Below are 24,253 nucleotides of genomic sequence, written 5' to 3' on the forward strand. Positions count from 1 at the left end.
CACATTCCCTGGCTTTATATTGAAGATATGCGGTCTTTTCTATTCAATTTGAAAAAACTTCCTGCAAATAAAGTTCATCTTCACCATATGAAGGAAACAGAACTCCGTCTTATATCTTGATATCATGGAACATTTATCTTGTAGCACAGAAAGTTTGTAAATGCAGTGATTAGATTGGATTCTTTCTGGCAAGGGCTCTGATGAGGCTTGTCTAATGATGTCAAGGTGTAAGACGAAGTTCGTAATATCTTGACATTGTGAAGATGCATAAATTCATTATTTAAAACTTGCTCTAGGCTTACATACCACTGCTAAAATCCATTTAGTAGTATTAATAGAACTCAATACAATAAATTGGGCAGTTCTTGTATCTAATATACAATTTGTTGTTAAAATTTCCTGCAATTGGGTTTCATTATCAAAACTGTCCAAATCATACATAAATATATCAATACTGGCTTTCGATAATAAATCTGTTAGTAACATAGCTTCTTGTACTGAAAATATAGAGTAATTTGAGATTTGCACTCAATTGTGGCAGTGGCGGAGCCACAAAATATTCTAAGGGGACTGGGAGGGGAATTAAAAGTGGGTGCGGGGCAAAGCCGGGCTTGTCCATTTTCTGGGGGGTTTTGCATGCCACTGTCACTAATCCAATAGAATACATTTTTAAACAGACACCATTTGACCAATCGTATCTTAGACTCAGAAACTAGAATGCTTTTTTTAGATAAGCTAATCAGTAATGTTGCGTTGGGAAATTAAAATGAGACATTATACATCAAACTTCTTGATAAAACTTCTTTCAATGGAAATAATTCATTCATACTTACTGGTGTTTTCTTCATAAAATAGAAAAATATTCTCCCACTGAAGACTTTTAACAATAGCAAATATAGTTTCTGCTCTTGATATGCTTACTTCCGGTTCCTGAATTACGTCTTCATCGAGATTAATTTCACATCTTTCTTCCTCCTGTAACATTATCAAAAATCACGAACATGTATAAAATTAGAAAATCCTTTAAAATATATTGGATTTAGTTGCTTGATAGCTTTAAGACACCAAAAAGACTTTTAATCATGTATAAATATGGAGATAATTATAGTATGGCTGAAGTATAAAAATGCCCATCTTTCAGGTGTATAGAGGTAAATATATATGTCTCAAACTTCCGCATCATAGTAAATGTGGAAAATCTCCATAAAATGCGGTCGCGATTTTCTAACCCTACTCTAATAGCTATAAAAGAATGGAATATGGGCAGATATTTTGGTATAGTTCTAAAAATGCTTTATGGAAAATAAGTACTCAGAAATATACAAACCTCCTGGTCTATATCGTGGTCTTCAAAACCACACATCAAGTATCCAGATAACAGTGGACGTGTCTTTTTTGGCTCATACATCATGGATTGTCTGCCCTTGTAGTACAATATGGGTCGGGATAGTTCGTTTTGTTTCAACCCGTGTCCCACGCAAACTGATAACTCATCATCAAATATTAGAAGGTCGGTCTTTTGCTGTAACCGCTTTGCTGAAATATACAGACAGTGTAAACAGAGACGTGCAGGAAACACAATGAATGACAAAATTGCACTCTTATTTATTCCTATAATCCTTCTTAGACTCAAGAAAAGAAAACTCACTTTTACCACATTTTGCGGCTCCATGACCTTTACCAAGTTGGAAAATAAATTCTTGGAAAATGAAATGAAATGAATAGTTTTACGCCCTACTTTTCTGCACGATGTGGGCTAATGAAGAAGGGCAATGACGTGCAGGGTGCAACGAGGGAAGTTTTGCCAGGATCACGGCATTATCGTGCTCTTTTTTGATTCCGCTCCGTACACCGCACCGGACACCGTACCTTGTCTATTCGCGGCTTCAAGGTCTTTAAGTCACGTATGAAACGGACAGTGAAAATATGTACTCCATAACAGCAATACAAATTATAGACTGTATTTATGTTAGGTAGTATTGACATGATTCTGTTACTTAGTAACTGCATAATTTTACTAGTAATATAAACCTAACAATTATGTCTATTCGAATACAATGTATCCAATCAGTATAAGCGGACAAGATCAATAATTTTCCATGAATTGAAAATCTAAACCAATGTTTGGTTAATTTATCATTTTCAATGCTAGATGTAAAGCGATATAGACATACTAAAAACTATTCTTATATAAAACGATTATCAAGTTATGGTATAAAATTATTGTACCACATTTCAGTTCGAGCACAGTTTGTACCATCTGAATCAACTTTAGTGATACTCAATTGCTTAATTGCCCAATTCTCCATTGATAAGAGCTCATCACATGTTGCCAAGTGTTTAAGAATCGGGTTTTACGTCGTAAGAGAAAAGTTGTAGCAAGTATCAAGGGTAACAGGCAAATATTGACTTCACGTACGGACCTAAGGCCTGTTGTCGAGGGAGGATGATGCAGGCTGGTTTGCCCGAAATTTTCCCACGATATTTACCTGTATTGTTCTTTGTTTTCGGGTTTTGGTCCGGTATTTTTTCGGTCACTGCCCAAAAAGATAATATTTGGATACACCTTGTTCAACTGGTTTGTCGATTCGGACTCGATAGCAGTAAGACACCATTTATACTACTGTTTTAACAGTTTATAACAACGTTTATGTTAACAAATATTTTGCTCAATTTTTAAAGTTTTATCATTGATAAATGAATGAATGAAGAGGTAGACAATGATTAGGAGACAATGTACCTATCGTCTTTAACTAGATTGCGAAGCCGCAAGAGCGTACGGCGTTTGCTCGCTAACTTGGTGGTCAGAATCAGAATCTAGTATGGTCGAGATGATACCTTCCTATTTTCTGTCAAGTCTACCCCTGTCAGTGTTTCATGTCGGAGAAGCTGACACAGAAAAATCAAATCATCTTGTCATTCAAATGGAAGAGTAAACCTCGTCCTCTTGTGCAACTGTCTGAACCTTTAACCATTGACGGTTGAAAATTGAATCTACGTGGGTGAAATCCACCATAGGATGAAATCTCCATTAGCGCAATAAACAGAAGAAGAGTAGAAAAAAACAATTTCTGTGTCAGTATTATTGAATCCGGTATCGATTCATTGTGTTGATGATATCCTAACTAAATTCAAATTTAGGTCACAGAATTTTTATACAGAAAAATACTGTCATAAATAAATGGAGATAAATAAATGATGGAATTCCCTCCAGTGTGAAACCCTATTCCATTAATACGTTCATTCATACAATATTAATACACAACAATCATATAACAATGATCACTACAATACCATATACAAATCGATTCTGGAAGGTACATACCTTATGAAGATATGAAACTGAAAGTGTCCTAATAAAATTTACAGTATTTGATATAGCCTTGTTTTGACTAAAAACATTTCTTATCATGTCTTGAAGAATTTGAAAGAATCAACAGAAATGATATGTAATGTGTAAAGAAATAACATGTTACGTGTACAGAAATTGTATGTAATGTGTACTGAAATGATACGTAATATTTATAGAAATTGTATGTTATGTATACAGAAATGATATGTAATGTGTACAGAAATTGTATGTAATATGTACAGAAATTGTATGTAATGTGTACATAAATTATATGTAATGTGTAAGAAAATGTACAGAAATTGTATGTAATGTTACAGAAATATGTAATGTACACAAAAATGATATGTAATATGTACATACATGATATGAAATTTGTACAGAAATAACATGTAATGTGTACAGAAATGATATGTGATATGTACATAAATTGTATGTAATGCGTACAGAAATGATATGTAATATTACTGATTTAAGCAACAGTTTGGATTAAATTGGATTTGAAGGGTTCATTTATTTGCTCTTGAAAGAAACTTTTCAAACCTTCTCTTTTTGGTAAGTAGTGGAGAAAAGGTCAAGTTAGTAACCGAGATTTTTACTGCAGTTGATTTAATTTCAATAGAAGTGAGCCTACCTTTCTGAAGAACTTTAAAACAGTTTCTGTTATCGGCAAAGGACCAAACAATTTTCACTGCAACTTTTTGATACCAATTTGTAGTATGATAAACGTGTGTTGTAGGTTGATCTATCTGGTCGCCTGACCTCTGTATTAAAGCACCTGAATTGGAAAATAATTCAAAAGGGATGATAAGTAAATAACAAGTGGTTGCCTAGCAAGATACGCCCACTTTCCTGATACATTTTCAGTATTTCAAGGGCAGTCACCAATCTGTGTCAAATCATACTAAAAATCTAATTTGTGCAAAATATTGTTGATTTAAACAAACACATATTATTGAATAAAATTCTGACATAAACTGTCAGCTCTATCGCCAACAAATTTTGACGCGTTTTTCATAAACCAAGGGCAATAACCCAGAACCGTTCATCGAAAGATCGTAAAATTCGAACTTGTCCAAGATCTCATCATTATAATAGATCACACAAAATTTCATTTAAATCGGATGAAAAGTGTGGTCTCTATTGTGTTCACAAACAAATTTTGACGCGTTTTTCCTAAATCAAGGGCAATAACTCCAAAACCGTTCATCGAAAGATAGCCAAATTCGAACATGTCCAAGATCTCATCATTATAGATTTTCACACCAAATTTCATTTAAATTGGATGAAAACTGTAGTCTTTATTGTGTGCACAACCAAATTGTGACGCGCTTTTCATTAATATAAATGATCACACCAAATTTCATTCAAATGAGATAAAAACTGTTGTTACAGGGTCATATTAACCATTTTCGGGGGTTGATTTGGATCTTGTAAAAAGTTTTCAGAAGTACTGGAAATCGCATAATTCAGTCTAAAACTAGGAATTTCTCTTTCTATTTCTATAGATGTCTTTTCTATATATGGTAGAATCTCAAGAGAAGGCGGTACTATTGGTCAAAGAGAATCTGCCCCAGTGTTCAAAAGTGACAAAATCGTGTAAATGGTTAAACAGCTATCTGAAACATTAGCGATGTTACCTAATAGCAAAAGACAATATCTGCCATTTTCACAATGTCAAACTACTTCGTCTTATACCTTGACTGCAATAGCAACCTTTCTTGTATCACGGAAGGTCATTCGTCTATTTCATATAAAATACATTTGTAGTCTAAATTCTGAAGCAGATTGTTCGGTGTAAAAATGTCTTATATCTATGTGAATATGAGTTGAAAATATTCTCGTCTTAGTTCTAAAAGTGCCATTGTTGTTTCGGGGCCACCCGATACGTCACGCATGCTTAAAGCACCAATACTTAATTTGTATAAACGCGTCCAATATTGTTATTATGTTTGTCATCATCGATTGTCGTTAATGAGTTGTATATTAAACATACAATAATGATCTACATAAACCTTGTGGAAATTCTACTTCTCTGAATTAGTCTAAAACTTGGTGGTTTGAAAACCCCTTATTTCTCTACACCCGACTGAGCTAATAAAGACAGACAACGCCACGTGTATGCAATAGCCTACTCTTTTTCGATTTTCTATCTTTAACATGCCAGTAGCACACGGGGTTTTGGTTTATTTTCTAGACGCTTTCCTTTGCCAACCCTTCCGACGTACCTTTGTCGAAATAAAAAAAAAACGATTGAAAGAAACAACTATATTTTATAAGGATAACAACTTAGGTTCACAGCTAAGAATTCTTTCTACCAGCTAGTCCTTGGCCAAACCTTTTGAAATTGATCTTTCCCGAATTATCCTTACCCATTTACAGCTGGGTCGACTAGAATTCGAGTACATCGGACTAGAATTGAACCCACAGCAGAAATATGCTATGTAATGATAATTAAGTATTTTTATCCATTATTATGTATCCAATTAAGAAGCTCTACAAGAAATTGATAATCTATTTTTATCTTAGTGTGGATAAACTGTCGTTTATTTTCCAAGATATTGATTTGATTGAGGTTGTTCTGTTATGTTAGTAAATGGACTGCGACTTTGATGTGATCCGAAATGTTTTATATTTAAACAACAATCCGTTTCCGGACACAGTGTAAAGAAACGTACAATCTTTTCATAGCAACTGGCTAAGAAAGGAATATTTGATAGACCATTATCAACTTTCTCCTAAAATGACTTGGCTAAATACTGAAGTATATCGAAACGTCATTTCTGAAACTCAGCTCTAAATATCTCATAGTCTATCTGATAAACCTTACAATACACTGGCACTTAAAATTTTGTGGTCAAAAACCCATTTAAAAACTCAATTGGTAATTTTTTGTTACCTTTCAGTCGAAATGTATTCATTAACCTATATAAGAATTTAAAAAAAAAAAGAAATTATCATATACAACTTTTCTTTTGCATTTCAATATATTTCTATTCAGTCTGAAACATTCAAAGTCATCATGCCTTCAGTAACCTTCTAGGAAAATTACAAGGTTGAATTATTAGTTTTCAAAATCAATAGCGAACAAAGGGTTTCTTTTTCTAGTTTAAGACGCTATTTCCATCAATAAACATCATTAATGAAACTTTGATTATCCCTATCCTGGAAATGACGAGTCAAATGCGGATTATCATGGAAACACGTTGATAAGAAGGCTGAAATTTCGACGAAAAGTCGTGAACACTATTACTGATTAGCTTAGCTTAGCGATTCCCGTTTCTGAGTCGATTTATCGATGTGTCCGTTTAATAAGTGATGCACTCAATGCTATGTAAAACTTTCCTCAACGTCTATAGTCGATGGTTGAACCACCTCGTATAAAAACTGGGATCGTATACGGAACTACGTATACAGACGGACGTAGTTCACAACCATTTTGAATTTTTACCTCGACCTAATCTGTTGAATTTTCAACGGGCTTTGGTATTTCATCTAAACCTTCAAATCACATTTGGGAATGGCCTTAAATGTGATATGAAGACTTTGTTGAAATATTATAACCTTTATTCGACTTATTTAGTCGAGGAAGAGATTCAAAATGGTTTCGTATGACTAGGTTCGAAGCGAAGAGACTGGGTAAACATAGCTACAATGATGTATCGTTAATCCCAAAGGTTAACTAGATGAAAGCAATTAAGTCATGTAAAAATACAACTTTGTGATGGGGTTTTATTGTTGAACAGTGCAATTGAGACTCATAGGTAAATGAAAATTATTCGTTCCATTAAATCCATTTTGTTTTTTAGAAAATGAATAACAAAGGAAACTGCGTAGTGGCTTGTTATGACTACAATACAATCAAAAAAATGAAATGAAATGGAGTTTTTACGTCCTACTTTTCTGCACCATGTTGGCTAATGAAGACGGGCAACGCCATGCAGGGTGCAATGAGGGAAATTTTGCCAGGACAGCCATTAGCCTGCTATTTTTTCGATTTCCAACTGTCGAGGGATCTTTAACGTGCACAGCCTGTAGCACATGGGGCCTCGGTTTATTGTCCCATCCGAACAACTAGACGCTTTTTCCATATCAGCCCCTCTTACCTGCATCACTGACAGGGGGATACAATGCAATCAAAGCAGTTACGGAGTATTACAATTTGACAGTCGTTAATATTTTAAGTATTTTTGTTTTTATTCATTTGGGATCTGGTCGACTGACGATCAAAGTATGTTTTCGGATCTGTCGCAGTAGAAACGCATTGACCGATTGGTCGGCGATTATTTAGGATCTTCGCCAAAAGACAAATTCAAACAATTATTCTTTTGGTGCTGTCGAGAATATCAAAAAATTGATATTAGTCTCCAAATGTAATGTCTGGATACCTCTTAAGATATGTACGTGAGTTTCAACCGCTGGTAGTATTGCGTTTACACATGACGTCACATTTTCTTAATTTTAATCATAAACCACAAGAAAGTTTCCGGTGTAGGGGTAGCGTATGATTGAGGTATAGGTAGACTTGGTTTGGTTGTCCTTGACCTAATCATAATTGAGAAGCAAACGCCATATCTGGATGAAACTACGTTGAAAATTTCCCCACTGACATACGCTGTAATGCTCAGTTCACACCAACGGCGCTTTGATCGCGCTTTAAAGCGGAGTACAAAGCGGTACCAAAGCGTAACAAAGCTCGACTAAAGCGCCAGGGTCGTAATAGATCGTTGGAAAGCTTTGAGCAAAGCTGTATATTCGGCAAGAGCGCCAAAAATTTTTTAATTTTTTTGGCTTAACAAAGCGTAACAAAGTTCAGCAAAGCTTGACTCAAAGCGTCGGAAAGCTTAACAGAGCTTTATTCAATGCGGGGGCCCCAGTCTCCACGGTCTGTCACCACTTGATCAAAAGCGGCATGAAATCGGCCATTTCGAAATTTTCCAATGCGTAACAGAGCTTAACAATGCACAACAGAGCTTGATAATCGTATCAGAGCGTGATTTAAAGCGTCATAACCGCATCAAAGCTTAATAAAGCTTATCAAAGCGTGATTTAAAGCGTAACAAGGCCTGATCAAATCGGGAAATAATTCGTCCCAAAAGCATAACCAATTCGTATCAGAGCTTATCAGAGCGTAACATTACTTAGAAGATCGTGATATTTTTGGAAAAGTAAACAAAAAATGATGGCGCTTTGCTCGCCGATTTAAAGCGCAGCATTCGCCGTTGGTGTGAACTAGGCATAAAGCGTTTTGCAATCAATGGTAAAAGCATCAAATATTTATAATGTATTATTGTACATTATGGTGGGGTAGATTGATCACGAATATAGGTAATAATTAATAATAGATGTCTATCAATAGATGATATACAATGGTGCTATTTATGACCCTCCATCATAATATATTTATCAAGTTATTACTTCCGTCAACGTTAAACCAATAGACAGACAGATAATTCGGACTAATAAAAGTTGCGACTCAATACGAACTACTTTTCCACACCGGAAACCCGTGGTGTTCCGACGTAAACAAACAAACTAACTTAGTAGAACATCGATTGTTAACTCTGACTTTCGCTCTATAGGCGTTGCTGCCATTTTGAATATTAGTTGACTATTTTGCAATTTTGGTTGATTCAAATTAACACATTCATATCTATTATTATTTCTGAAAATTGTGTTCATGCAGCCAATAAAATAACAAAAAAATAACAAAAAACAAGTAGCCTACATCTGATCTGATTTGAAGGCCTAGTTGAAATATCTTCAAAAAACGACCGATTTTGTATGGCGTGGAGATTTCAATGGGGTCAAGTAAGTTCGTGTCTGTTAATTCTCTGTATACATCCGATATTTCACAATATCTGACAATAATCCAGATGTGACGTTTGACTCATCACTGCGGTCGGATAAGACGTCATTTCCGCATCATTTGGAATTCCTGAACTCACAGACATGATAAAAATATTTCGAGTGATCTTAAAGAGAGCTATATCCCAAATATCCTAACACGAACGTCAGAAAATATTGAAATCTCTTCTAATGGGCATTCATCAAAAATAGGAAGTGACGTCAATGTCCTAAGTTTACTTTTGAATAGAATAACGTAACTTACCTATTGTGAGTATATTAGAAAAGGTATCGGTAGTATCAACCACAATAACATTAATAAACACTAGAAATAATATACTATGTAACATCGCTACAGGACGTTATTACACACTTTTCCAAATACATAATGACATATGAAACAACTATAATGTCAAATCATTATTATTGTCTCTATTATAGAAGAAATAAAACATCCACTTGCTCCTTTGTAAAAGAAAATGGACGCCAATGATTTGTTTACGTATGTGTCTCCTGTTGTCGATGCTATAACAAAAATCCAGTATTTCACGGTCCATACAATTAGACCTGGAAATTCGCTTACGACGGAATATTAATTACACAATTATGCTTTGTAGGTAATCACAATATGCCTCATTATGTAGGTATCACATGTCATATGAGAACTTCTAAATGATTTCACAATACCTTTCCCTTGACTGAGCTCTTTCTGAATGACTTGTAATCCCAATAACCGGATGTTACAATATTGATAGTTAATTATTAAACCATCAGTATCCACATAGTATGCTATTAAAGATGAATATCCTCAAATTACATTGTTCGTAGTTTGAAACTGTTATTGCCTTTGTCCAGATACACCAAGTGATCAGAATTATAATAGAATCAGCAGAAATACAAATAGCGACATTATGCTGCGAATTGCAATAGCTAGATATTATAACGCCAATGTTAATATTGTCTTGATAAACGATAAATTCACTAAATACCAACGAATGCACAAACACACAAGAGAGATAGAGCAACTAATTAAGGAATTCGTTAGAAACTCACAGTATTCAAATATATACATAAGCGGAAGATAATGACATACTCTTTTCTCGTTTATGTAAGTAAACACCATTAAAGACTCGTGGGATATTTGAATAAGCGCGATACTGGGGTAATCGATAACATTCCGAATACTTCGTCGACAAGATACCTTATAATGAGGGTTATGATAACAGAAAAAATGTTTTATTTTCAAACTATTCTTTTAATGATAAGATTCTTTCTTGAACTTTCCAAGATCTGAAAAGAAAAATTAAAAAATGCATGTACTAAAATACATATAGCTAAAAAAAAAATTATTTAAATCGAACAAATTTTGCATTACATAATATTTCTTTTTTCTACATTGATAAAATTACAAAAACATTCACTATACCGCATCAGATCCATGTGTCAATATTAGGATTTTAGTACCGTTGACAAGGTACAAGATATCAATGAGGAACATTGACAAGTTACAAGATATCAATGAGGAACGTGGATAAGGTACAAGACATCAATGAGGAACATTGACAAGGTACGAGATATCAATGAACGTTGACAAAGTACAAGATATCAATGAGGAACGTTGGCAAGGTACAAGATATCAATGAGGAACGTGGATACGGTACAAGACATCAATGAGGAACATTGACAAGGTACGAGATATCAATGAACTTTGAAAAAGTACAAGACATCACTGAGGAACGTTGACAAGGTACAACATATCAATGAGGAACGTTGACAAGGTACAACATATCAATGATGAACGCTGACAAAGTACGAGATAACCACGTGGAACATTGACAAGGTACAAGATATCAATGGGGAACGTTGACAAGGTACAAGATATCAATGAACTTTGACAAGGCACAAGATATTAATGAGGAACGTTGACAAGGTACAAAATATCAATGAGGAACGTTGACAAGGTACAAGATATCAATGAGGAACGTTGACAAGGTACAAGACATCAATTAGGAACATTGATAAGGTACGAGATACCAATGAACTTTGACAAGGTGCGAGATATCAACGAGGAACGTTGACGAGATATCAATGAGGAACGCCGACAAGGTACAAGGCATCATTGAGGAACGTTGACAAGGTACAATATATCAATGAGGTTCGTAACGGTTGACAAGGTACAACATATGAATGAGGAACGTTGACAAGGTACATTATATGAATGAGGAACCTTGACAAGGTACAAGATATCAATGAACTTTGACAAGGTACAAGATATCTTTGTCATTGAGGATCGTTGACAAGATACCAGATATCAATGAGGAACGATGAAAAGGTGCAAGGCATTGAGGAACGATGGCAAGGTACGAGATATCAATGAGGAACGATTGAACAAGATCTTCTGTCGCAACTGTGTGTAGATGAAGTGCGATAAGATGATTGAGTCTACTGTATACATATGAGGTCATCAACAGATATTCAAAATAAAAAAGTCTCCTAAAATTGCGACATAGATAATTATGGATAATATGGATTTGAAGGCTTAAATTTCGACGGTAGGCTATGACCACTTCCACTCATTAGTTTAGCAGAACAATTCACGTTTCTGAGACCGGAAATGCCGCAACTGTCCCTTTAATATAATAAAAAAGATAATAAGACAACAGTATCAGTTACTCTCAGAAATGAAAAATGAGATGAAAATATTATTGACGCAATCTGAATACAAGTTAAACGAAATGAAGCAAGGTACAATATTTATGAGAAAGATTTCTATCTGGTTGTTTATAAATCCCGTATCAAGTATAAGTTATTTCTCCCTAGAGTGTGATTGTTATTATTATTGCTGAATAAAACTGATTAAAATTATAACTTGGTGTGAGATATAATAAAAATATTGATTTTTTTCAACGGTAGGTTATTCATGATCAATTACACAAGTAAAAGAATTAAGTAAATATTTCATATGAAAATTTCTATTTATGTTCACTTATTCCATTCTTTTTTTTAGCTTTTTTTTTTTTTTTTTTTGTCGTGGTAGTTTTAAATTGATTCATTTGATATAATCCTCAAGCCGTTTATTGAATATAATCCGTACATTGAACCGCGCATTGAATATAACCCGTACATTGAACCGTACATTGAATATAATTCGTACATTGAGCCGTGCATTGAACCGTACATTGCATATAATCTGGACATTGAACCGTATATTGAATATAATTCGTACATTGAACCGTACATTGAATATAATCTGGACATTGAACCATATATTGAACCGTACATTGCATATAATCTGGACATTGAGCCGTACATTGAATATAACCCGTACATTGAACCGTACATTGAATATAATTCGTACATTGAGCCGTGCATTGAACCGTACATTGCATATAATCTGGACATTGAACCGTATATTGAATATAATTCGTACATTGAACCGTACATTGAATATAATCTGGACATTGAACCATATATTGAACCGTACATTGCATATAATCTGGACATTGAACCGTATATTGAATATAACCCGTACATTGAACCGTACATTGAATATAATTCGTACATTGAGCCGTGCATTGAACCGTACATTGCATATAATCTGGACATTGAACCGTATATTGAATAAAATTCGTACATTAAACCGTACATTGAATATAATCTGGACATTGAACCATATATTGAATATAATTCGCACACTGAACAGTGCATTGAACCGGTGATTAAAATAAAAAAAAAATGTCATTTCAGCTTGAGCATGTTCCGACCTGACATACAATATTCAGGCAGGAGATGATCTAGTTAAGATAAACATTGAAAGTGAAATGTCTAGTTTATTTGAAGGGATTGTGCGATTTGCGTACAGCTCTTTTTAGATAATTTAAGTATATCACAGTCTAAATAAACTCCTGATATTGACGAAATTACGTTTTAAACTTTACAGCCGGATTATGTCTCATTCACCAAGTAAGCCTTTCCGTTTTCCGATGAAAAAAAAAACTAGATATTGATTTTCTATAACAGATCATGATGTAGGCTTATACATTGTTAATGTATAGTTATCATACCTGGCAATCAAGAAATTACAATTTAACGACTTTGTTGATTAGGACAATAACAATCAATCGCGTGTCTTTATATTGTCTAGAAAAGTAAACATCAACTTACTTATTAGCGACTTTGGACTTTATTTGGACAATATTGGAGTATAGGCTACTGCATCTTACTAATTTGAGTCCAAGCTCAACTTTAGACAATTTTGTTGAAATTAAATATAGTTTTACATCTTCTTTTCAGAAACTGCTGGAAGTTGCAACGGGCAACGCAACGACATGCAGTGTGCAATGAGGGAAATTTGTCAGGACACCATAGCCTTATTTTTCATTTGCAACTGTCGAAGGATCTTTGACGCTCACAGCCTGAAGCACACTGGTTTTGGTTTATTATTCGAAAATAAATAGTTAGATATTTATTCACGGACCCACTTGTATGAAATATACATCATATAGCCTTTAATTTATATTAGCTACAGTTGTCCCTAATTAAAACCATGAACAAATTTAACTTTTACAAGATCTATTTCGACTATTTGCGTTTTACACTGGAAATAAATTATATTGATTATACGCAGTGATCATGATCATATCATACGTACCAAATGACATTTTAACGACTGAAACTTAATGGGTTTTCTAAGGATTATTTGTAGGCTATATCAAGGCACATGTATTGACAAGGCCATGCATCATAAAGAGACATCTCGCCGACCCAGTAAGCAGTTTTGGAATAAGCAGGTCCATTAACTTGCGTTATTGCAAGTAATGCAGATCAAGCATAATGAATTAACTATACACATTTCTCAGTTAAGGTCTTAAGGGACACGACACTTATACCTAAGATGATAATCATGAACCTCTCAAATATAGCCATATGCACACGCAGTCTGGTATGAAATAAAACATCCGGATCAACCGGTCACCGGAAGTATAATTTGGCGCGAATAAGAGCATTATTTATACTATGGAATAAACATTGATGATCACATATGCAGTGATTTATTTACAAATAAAGAATCTGTTTGGTATCATTTTGAGAAAATAATCCAATAATTAGGTTCCGTTGTATACAATTTAGTAATCCATAATATTAGCAATGCGCATCTTCGTGACATTTAGACCACTTCCGGTTGGTTGGTTGGTTGCGAAATAATACCAAACCAATCTCAAAATTCAACTGTTTTGCACCAATAACGTGGTATCTTTAAAAGTTACAATTTATTGCGAAGTTTTTACTGCTGTGCTAATTGAATGTGAATAGGATAACCAAGATTAGCGCACAGTTTTGTAACACATTCCATTGCACATCCAATGAAGTTAGTTTTGCATTTAAGGATACAATATGGCTGACATCAACGTTCACCAGATCTACAAATAAAATTATATATCTGCACTCGATTGAGCAATTGGGCTAATGAAGGTGGTCAATGCTATTGCTATTGTCATGCAAAGTGCAATATTCGAAATGCTGCATGGGCAGCGGAATAAGTTTACTCTCTGTCGACTAGACTCCTAACGTGTAACAGCCTGTTAATTGCCCTCTATAAATGTTTATATGTCCTTATCAAAAAGATCTAAGTGATAATCCTACTGGAAGAATGTTGATAATTATAATGTCCCCCGAGAAAAAAATCAATAGTAGGTTTGGTATAAAAACGTCAAAGTAGAAAAGAAAAATACTCTTTCTTGTTTCATAATAGTTATCAATTATTCAAAGAAAATACTGGCAGAAAAACGCTTTTCTATGTTGAATTTAAACAGTTAGTGGTGTAGGACCAATTGCCAAGTCAGAAGAAAGGGCTTATCTAAAGGAATTGTAAAGAGATTTTTCTAGACTTTTTTTTATGTGTATCAGGATACTGATAGCATCAATTTGCACCATTCAAATGTCTATGTTTCTCGAAATTCCACTAAAAACAAATAGTATAAAACGTCACTTTTTTTAAAAGTCATTATAATATAAAAAGCAGCTTTTGCGATATGTGACGCTTAAACGCTTAATATTTGTGGAATGGCAATAACCACAGATGTCTGATTGAAAATTTGAATGATGCAAATCGATGCTATCTTGGTCACCGATACACATAAAAAGTTAAGAAAACCTCTTTGAAATCCCTATTCTGTTCGAAGGCATCTAATAGGTGCATGCATGGTAACCTATAGATATATATTCGTCTCTAAATATGAGACGAAAGTTTTGTAATCTTTCTCACAATCTCCCAATATACTAGGCTGAAACATATTGGACAACGTTCCCGAAAATCGATGCCTTCAAATGAATGTAAACATGGTAAAAAGGAAATATGAGACCTAATTCATTTCCTCGACCAATTAAATCTAAAGCAATACAAACATCATTAATGAATTGCAAACTTTTATTATCATGTGATAGAATGATATAAACTCAAAGAGAGCAACCATTTACAAGTCGAGTGTCGTGCAAACGTCAACGGTTACGAAATGACATCTATTACATCTCATTATATTTTTTAACTCAAAGTTACTTAACTAACTTATCATAAAACCTCTATACGTGTTTATAAAACAATTCTAATCAATTTAAACTGGAATAGTCAGAAATATTGTTTATACACATCAGATGCAAATACCTCACATAGAGTTATCGATTAGTTGGTCATGTGAACGTTAGGTGAACACTTTGACCTCTTCGGTTTGTCATAGATGATTACAGAAAATCTAGGCATACTCTTTCGCAATAAAAAGCCATAAGTTACAACCTGAATCGGGGGGTTTTCGGGTAAGTTTGAAATATTTGGGGGGCATACAATTTTTGGACAGTTTAATTTGTTGTATTCAGTAAGGCTGTATGAAAGAGAATGCTGGGAGAAGTTAATCACGTTTTAAAAGGGGAAGATGGATAATGCAATCGATCAAGGATCCTTGAAGGGATAATGGAAAGAAAAAGGTTGACAAGCCCTGATATATAATGACAGTTCATTCTAGAATATAAATTTTAGATTTTGATGGACATACTGTAAATGCTGTCAATACACTGTTCTTTATAGATCGTAGATTCTGTTGAGGCATGGCACAATTTAGGTCATAAACTGTAGATTCTGTCACAGATACATTACATATTAACACATAAACTGTAGATTTTGTCAAAGATACAGTACACTTTAACGCTACAATTCTATGGTAAATTGACAGTTCATTTTAGGACATAAACTGTAGATTCTGTCAAAGTTACAGTACATTTTAACACTGTAAACCTATAGTAAATGAAGAGTACGTTTTAGGACATAAACTGTAGATTCTGTCAAATATACAGTACATTTTAACACTGTTAATCTATGGTAACTGGACAGAACGTTTTAGGACATAAACTGTAGATTTTGTCAAAGATACAGTACATAGTAACACTGTAAATCTATAATAAATGGATAGTACATTTTAGGACATAAACTGTAGATTCTGTCAAAGTTACAGTACATTTTAACACTGTAAACCTATAGTAAATGAAGAGTACGTTTTAGGACATAAACTGTAGATTCTGTCAAAGATACAGTACATTTTAACACTGTAAATCTATGGTAAATGGACAGAACGTTTTAGGACATAAACTGTAGATTCTGTCAAAGATACAGTACATTGTAACACTGTAAATCTATAGTAAATGGACAATACGTTTTAGGACATAAACTGTAGATTTTGTCAAAGATACAGTACATAGTAACACTGTAAATCAATGGTAAATGGACAGAACGTTTTAGGACATAAACTATAGATTCTGTCAAAGATACAGTACATTGTAACATTGTAAATCTATAGTAAATGGACAATACGTTTTAGGACATAAACTGTAGATTCTGTCAAAGATACAGTACATTGTAACACTGTAAATCTATGGTAAATGGACAATACGTTTTAGGACATAAACTGTAGATTCTGTCAAAGATACAGTACATTGTAACACTGTAAATCAATGGTAAATGGATAGTACATTTTAGGACATAAACGGTAGATTCTGTCAAAGACACAGTACATTGCAACACTGTAAATCTATGGTAAATGGACAATACGTTTTAGGACATAAACTGTAGATTCTGTCAAAGATACAGCACATAGTAACACTGTAAATCTATAGTAAATGGACAGTACATTTTAGGACATAAACTGTAGATTCTGCCAAAGATACAGTACATTGTTACACTGTAAACATATGGTAAATTGACAGTACATTTTAGGACATAAACTGTAGATTCTGGTCATAATTAATACATTTTAGGACATAAACTGAAGAATCTGTTAAAAAACACATTGCATTCTAGGACCTAAACGGTAGATTAGGATAAACCTTGATTTTTGATAAATGAACAGTAGATTATGATAAATAAACAGTACATTGTAGGACATAAACTGAAGAGTCCAGTAAAGATTAAATATCTTCTTGGACATAAAGCGGTAGCATAAGGTAAAGAAACATACATTTTTAAACCATAAACTGAAGTGTAGAGCAAATGAACATTAGTACATTCTAGAAAACTGTTAAGTGTGTTTAAGGAACAGGATATTTCAAGACAGGAACTGATGAATCCAAAAAATAAACTGATTAATCTGGGACATCAAATGTAGATTTTGTCAAAGAAACAATACATATAGAAAATAAAATGTAGATTCTGTCAAGAAACAGTATATTATAGGACATAAACTGAAGATTCTGTTACAAAAACGACATATGTTAGGACATAAACTGTAGATTCTAGTAAATGGACAGTACATTCTAGAACATAAACTGTAGATTCTGCTAAAGAAACCCCACATTCTAGGACGTATACTGTAGATTCTGTCAGAGAAACGGTAAATGGACAGTACATTCTAGGACGTATACTGTAGATTCTGTCAGAGAAACGGCATATGTTAGGACATAAACACTAGATTCTGGTAAATGGACAGTACATTCTTGGACGTATACTGTAGTTTCTGTCAGAGAAACGACATATGTTAGGACATGAACTGTAGATTCTGGTAAATGGGCAGCACATTCTAGGACGTATACTGTAGATTCTGTCAGAGAAACGGCATATGTTAGGACATGAACTGTAGATTCTGGTTAATGGACAGTACATTCTTGGACGTATACTGTAGATTCTGTCAGAGAAACGGCATATGTTAGGACATAAACTGTAGATTCTGGTAAATGGGCAGCACATTCTAGGACGTATACTATAGATTCTGTCAGAGAAACGGCATATGTTAGGACATAAACTGTAGATTCTGGTAAATGGACAGTACATTCTTGGACGTATACTGTAGACTCTGTCAGAGAAACGGCATATGTTAGGACATAAACTGATCAGAGATTCACGCAAAGAAGACATGAAACTAACGTGATAAAATGGCTTCGATTTGAATTCATTCTAAATCTTACCTTCAACAATATTCAAAATAAACTCTTACCTTGATTCAGTGCTTTGTCAATTTGAATAACTTAAAATTTATAACCTTGACATTCATACACACATATTAAAATATTATAATTATATTACTATTATTACCAAGCAAAAATGGTTCCCACGTACATCGATAAAAGTACTTGTGTCTTACTGATATTCCAAAATAATTCTCTTAGCATTCGCCTAGAATTATCAAAAATAATCGAAGATTACACAAGTTTGATAACTAGTTTTCACACGTTGGGTTCTAATTCCAATAAAATGGTTTTGCGTCAGGCTAGACAAAGAATTGCTTCGATTTTCCAATAAAGGTCTAGAATATCATAAAGCTCAATCGAAACTTGCAGAACGTTTTCTATGCACGCTAGGATGAATGTTTATAAGCGCAAATATCAATTCTTTTCGGATTGACTCATCGCCAGTTTAATAAATTGTATTTCGGTTGTGCTTACTTAAAGAGCCATTATATACTTGTATTATTTATTGAAAGTAATTTCAAATAAGGAAATCTAGATCATCTTGCATGCCTTGTCAGTGACACCTTTATCTGCAAGAGAGATTCTCCTAATTTCAGTCATGGTCAAACTTATGAAAAACTGAGACCACATGGTGATTTGACCCCACCCAACCCACCACTTGCATATAGACTGTCAAATGGCCAAACAAATTGTTAGTTGCTCTGACAATTCTTTAAACCAATACAGTCATTCCAGAAAGTGAAATGTCCATATGAGTATTTCTTTAACACTAACGTCAATAACTGCCAAAGAATGTTTAGCATATCAGCACAGCACATATAAAAATATCTTGATAATCAAATAAAAGGTCACGCCAATACGGCTGTTAATCACAAATACGAGTGCTTTACATAATGTAATGGAATTAATGAATTTTCATCCGGACAACAAAGTGAGATAAATTTTATGCAATTTACCGACATTGTGCCAGATTTTACACATATACATAATATAAGCAACTTTAATATACATACCAACGTCTACAATATTTCAACTGTGCTTGTCCAATTAAACAGAAAGGTTTGGTTATGCAATTATAACCCATTGTTTTATCGAAATTTCACAGAAAATGTGATTTCGAAACATCAGGACTAATGGTTTACGAGTTAATAATGGGTATTTATGAAAGCGATTGAAAGGTATCGATTGCCTCTCGGCAGTGCTAATATACATTAGAGTCTGTTAGATCCTATACCTGAAGCGTGGGACTGGGATATTATAGAATATAAACCATATTATTGTTTTCTAATATACTTTTTACTTATATTACAATCATACAAATCAAATCATAAAGTACAACACTAAACAATAATATACTAGATGGGGGATTGTCAGGGAGGAGGGGGGTGGGGGTGTATAATGGTTGATTTTCCATTTACCGTTCTTCCAAGCGGATGGAATTGATACGTTCACGTTCATATGGTTTTAACAGTGGGATACAGCAGCTAATTTTTCAAACTCAAAATAAATTTATTACGCGACTTACTACCCATAGATAGAAATAGGAGTGCAATTTTCAATTGTGTGTTTTCAGTCCTGCTATTCAACTAAAACGAAGTGTTTGATGACGTCACTAATCGCAAAAATATGCTTGTATCACAATACGGACGGTCTGACGGTCAGAAAGCAGTATTAGAGGGAGTATCTGAAAAACAAACACTCACTGAATAATAAATATATCATCAAAATTGTACAAAATACAGAAAAATGTCGGATATGGATAAGAACTCAAATCTTACCAAAGCTTAAAATATTTTGATGTAAAGTTCTTTCATATTTCCCCCGTCTTCATTAGCCCACATGGTGCTGAAAAGTAGGACGTAAAACTCCATTCATTTCATACCTCAACTTACATTACGTGATTCTGTTAGCAAACTGAATTTGTAAAATATTCGTTGCTAAATACTTTTAAATTCAGATGCATGGAATATGTTCACGACCATGATAAACGAAAAGATAACAGTATTTTCTGGAAACTGAAATTGAATGGATTTCAAAAGACTTGAAACATTATTTATTTAAAAAAATTAAGGACATCGAATGCTTATTTCATATAAACAATACCAAAAAAGCTTATGAATTTGAACTACACCAGATGCCACTCTGTTAATGTGTTTGTCAACTAAGCATAGATTTTCAATTCTTATAAACTTGAATACTATCATGATTAAGAATACTAAATTATACACAATAACATTATATATCAGTTGCAATCAATGCAAACACCACTGGTTCAACAGTGGAAAAATATTTCTTGTTTTTAAATAATATAACAATACACAATCACAAGGACCAATAGAAATACATCTGAGATAGGTCGATAAATATCAAGACTGTTTTTATTACCCTACCTCCTTAATTACAATACAAAATATTAACTGGGATCTTTTTAGTCACTGAAGTTAACAATAAATATTGTGATTGTAATAGTGACTACAATTATCTCCAAGGATGGAGATTCTCATGTTTGTTTAAAATCATAGGTAATAACTTTGTGGAAACTATCTCCTTCTTTTGTATTAGTAATATTTACAATTTAATAGCCAGCAGTTCGGCTAGGCCTATGAGTATAACTAAACTAATTACTATTTGATAATAATACTTCTTGCTTATGACCTTGGCCCATACCTTACAGTTTCGTTGGCTTTAGGCCATCAATTAAGCTTGACCCTTAATGTACATACACGAGTCCATGATTCCATGAGTCAGATTATACAGTTTGAACAATGAACATATCTTGAATCCAACCTAAAGGGACATTCCGCCGAAAATTTGTTGTACTCAAATTTATGAAAACTATACACCAAAATCTAGAGAAATGGGCCCTTTAACATATCTGAAAGTTTTAAGTAACAAAATCCAGCGTTAAATTAAATGCCAAAATAATCTAAAAACATTACGTAAAGTTTTTTTTTAAGTTCGTTATGCTTTTTGGAAGCTGTTAGAAAACTACTGAATGGATTTGGAAACTAAACGCCTCATTGTAAAGAAATATTTCTCCTTATTCTTAAGGTATCAACTAATAATATTAAGCCATTATAAATCTAAACACCAAAACTAGGTCAAACTGCTTAATTAACAATTAGTACTTTCAGTTATTAATTAACCCTTTTAAAACAAATATCAGTTTGACCAAGAAGATCCATAGATATAAATAGCATACTTTAGAAATATTTTCAGGTATAATTTACGAAAACTTTTTACAAAAAAGTGGAATACCCCTTTAAATTTTATAGAATGCTTGTAAAAAGCATCTAGTTATTTTGATGGGCTGAAAAACCAAAACCAATTCTTAAAATAAGCATGATTCACCAAGAAAGGGAAATAAGAAAAATGTCTTTCATTGCACATAACATGGCACTGCCTATTAACAAGAAATAAAGGAGCATAAAAAACATTTTCAATGTCAATTCAATGCTCTGTAAAAGTCTAATCTAAATCGCAATATTTCAAAATGAAATGTGTTCTTTAAAAGTAGAACATTAATTTTCATTTCATTTCTTTATAAACATCATTTTGCAGGTATTCACAAATCAATTGGCATATCACAAATAATAATATAATCCTGATTATATCAAATGTATATCAAAGTATATATAATTTTTTTTTCGAAAAATGGAATCTTACAATTGCCTACTCTCTGACTACATTGAGCTTTGAATTGAATTTTTTCTCTCATTTCATAAATATTCAAACTAAAATTATAACTGTATATTATTTGTCTTAGAATGTCTTTGGGTTCATAGAAATATGGGTTTAGTTTTTTTACTTTAAAAATTGACACATTTCCTCCCAGAAAATTCATGTGAAAACGACCCACTTTTCAGACTGTAAAAACATCTTTACAAATAATAACTTTTCCAGTAGTTGACATTTTCATCAACCCAAAGACAATCTAAGACTCTCAGTGGTAATTTGTAGTTGATATTTCAATTCATTCGAAAATGATTGAAAAAATTCAATTCAGAAATCATTGTAGTCACAGTATCTTTCTTTCACTTGATAATCTGCTTATTAAGTTATCATTTGCTAAATGCCACATCATACACAAAGCTATAATTGCTAATCACAATGTACTAATTATATCTATTTCAGCTATGACTTTCCGAAAAGCCTAGTAGTTAAGCTTGTATTTCTTGAGTCTAAGTCACCAATAAATCGCTGCATTTCCCTCACTTCCGAGTGAAGTTTTTCAATCATAAGTCCTTGCTCTTGTAAACGTCGTTCTAAAATTAAGTCTTTCTGAATCATGGACTGCTCTTTCGCTTCTTCCTTAGATGCTGATCTGGAATATTCTAAGTAGATTATCAGAGCACCTACAGAGTATATTATAAATTCACCTAACAGATCTGCTCCTAATTCCACAGCCATAGTCTCAGATAACTTTTCAATATGTTTTGCCTTTCCAAGTCCCAAAAGTCTCAACTTGATATTCACTTCGAAAGAATGGTAAACTGAAAAGAAAGAATACATGAATGTCAACATTTTGGCGAATCATTGGTAGCAGCTTATACATGAGAAAGTATCACATCAGACAGATGTTATATAACAAGCTGACCATGAAAATAGAAAGAGGTTGATACAAATTCTGTTCAGAAATCAGAAAATTTTTCCATAATGAATGAAGTGACAGGGCAACTGATACTGCCATTCCTACAGTTTAGACCTCTTCAAGAATTATTTGGGGATTGATTAATAATTCTGTATATTCATTATATCTTTACATTTGGTTTCGTACATTCCATAAACATTTTTAATAAAAACAAAACATGATTGAATCTTCTTCGACATTTCGTCAGGCATAAACACGAAAACGAAAGTAGGAAATTGACTTTGATTATGACCCCGGACATCTATCTAATCTATAAAGAAAATGATACTTACGTTGGGCGGTTGGCATACACAAATAGTTTCTGAAGAACAAACTTGTCTTCGCCCGACGTTTTAAGCCGTTGGCAATATATTTACTGCCTTGTTTTACGCCCAAGTAGGCAAGCTTTACGAGAGGGAACACCATGTTGTTATTTTTTTTATAAGGCCCAGTTCGCCCTAATCATTTAACTGATTTCAGTTCAGAGTTTCACACATATGAGTCTTCTAAATTTTCTAGTTTTAAATGTGAAACACTTGTTTGATATGTAAATTGTAAACACAAATATGCTTGATGTAACGAAATATTCATATTCCTAGAACAGGCTTTTTTCTTCTCTTAAAATACTTAACGTGATAAGTTGAATAGAACGAAATGGCATTACAACCGGAAGTAGTGAAAGAAGAGAGAAATGACTGACGCGCGCAAACTAAGTAATAAGGAACAAAAAAAAAAAAGATCAAAAAAATACTACATAAATTTAAATCTTATAAGAAAAATAATTCAATAAAATTCAGACGAATAATTTCTATTATTTTGATTCGAAAGGACTAATGACTTCAACCATTCAATGAAAACGTTTCGAAAGAAAATGACATTCATTACAATGGATTTTTAGGGCCAATGCTGCCACCAAAGCCAAAAAATTAAAACATGAAATGAAATGCTTCAATGAACCTACGTTTTCTGCACCTAATTGG

The 24,253-nt window shown here is 33.4% G+C and overlaps 3 protein-coding genes across 3 annotated transcripts; all 3 read right to left on the minus strand.

The window, feature by feature from the left end:
- Positions 1–12,318: 12,318 nt before the first annotated feature.
- Positions 12,319–12,831, minus strand: LOTGIDRAFT_85298 (hypothetical protein; the record flags this gene model as incomplete). Its single annotated transcript, XM_009065358.1, has 1 exon — positions 12,319–12,831. A coding segment is annotated over one exon (513 nt), but the record flags the coding sequence as incomplete, so codon positions are not given.
- A 5,227-nt stretch (positions 12,832–18,058) lies between these two features.
- Positions 18,059–18,310, minus strand: LOTGIDRAFT_107683 (hypothetical protein; the record flags this gene model as incomplete). The annotated part of the gene is made up of 1 exon (XM_009065423.1): positions 18,059–18,310. A coding segment is annotated over one exon (252 nt), but the record flags the coding sequence as incomplete, so codon positions are not given.
- A 4,113-nt stretch (positions 18,311–22,423) lies between these two features.
- Positions 22,424–23,708, minus strand: LOTGIDRAFT_210779 (hypothetical protein). The gene is made up of 2 exons (XM_009065424.1): positions 23,567–23,708; positions 22,424–23,136 (listed from the first exon to the last, which is right to left on the minus strand). Exons 1-2 carry the CDS (start codon positions 23,697–23,699, stop codon positions 22,778–22,780), a joined length of 492 nt encoding a protein of 163 aa, XP_009063672.1. The 5' UTR covers positions 23,700–23,708; the 3' UTR covers positions 22,424–22,777.
- Positions 23,709–24,253: the final 545 nt, after the last annotated feature.

This window comes from Lottia gigantea, assembly GCF_000327385.1.
Source record: "Lottia gigantea unplaced genomic scaffold LOTGIsca_7, whole genome shotgun sequence".
Lineage (NCBI taxonomy): Eukaryota > Metazoa > Mollusca > Gastropoda > Lottiidae > Lottia > Lottia gigantea.

What these genes read in the sequence shown, in the direction of transcription:
- LOTGIDRAFT_210779 (XM_009065424.1), bottom strand. Translation starts at nt 23,699, where the DNA reads ATGGTGTTCCCTCTCGTAAAGCTTGCCTACTTGGGCGTAAAACAAGGC. An exon ending in GTGTATGCCAACCGCCCAAC is followed by an intron (nt 23,137 to 23,566) that starts GTAAGTATCATT and finishes CTTTCTTTTCAG; the next exon opens with TTTACCATTCTTTCGAAGTG.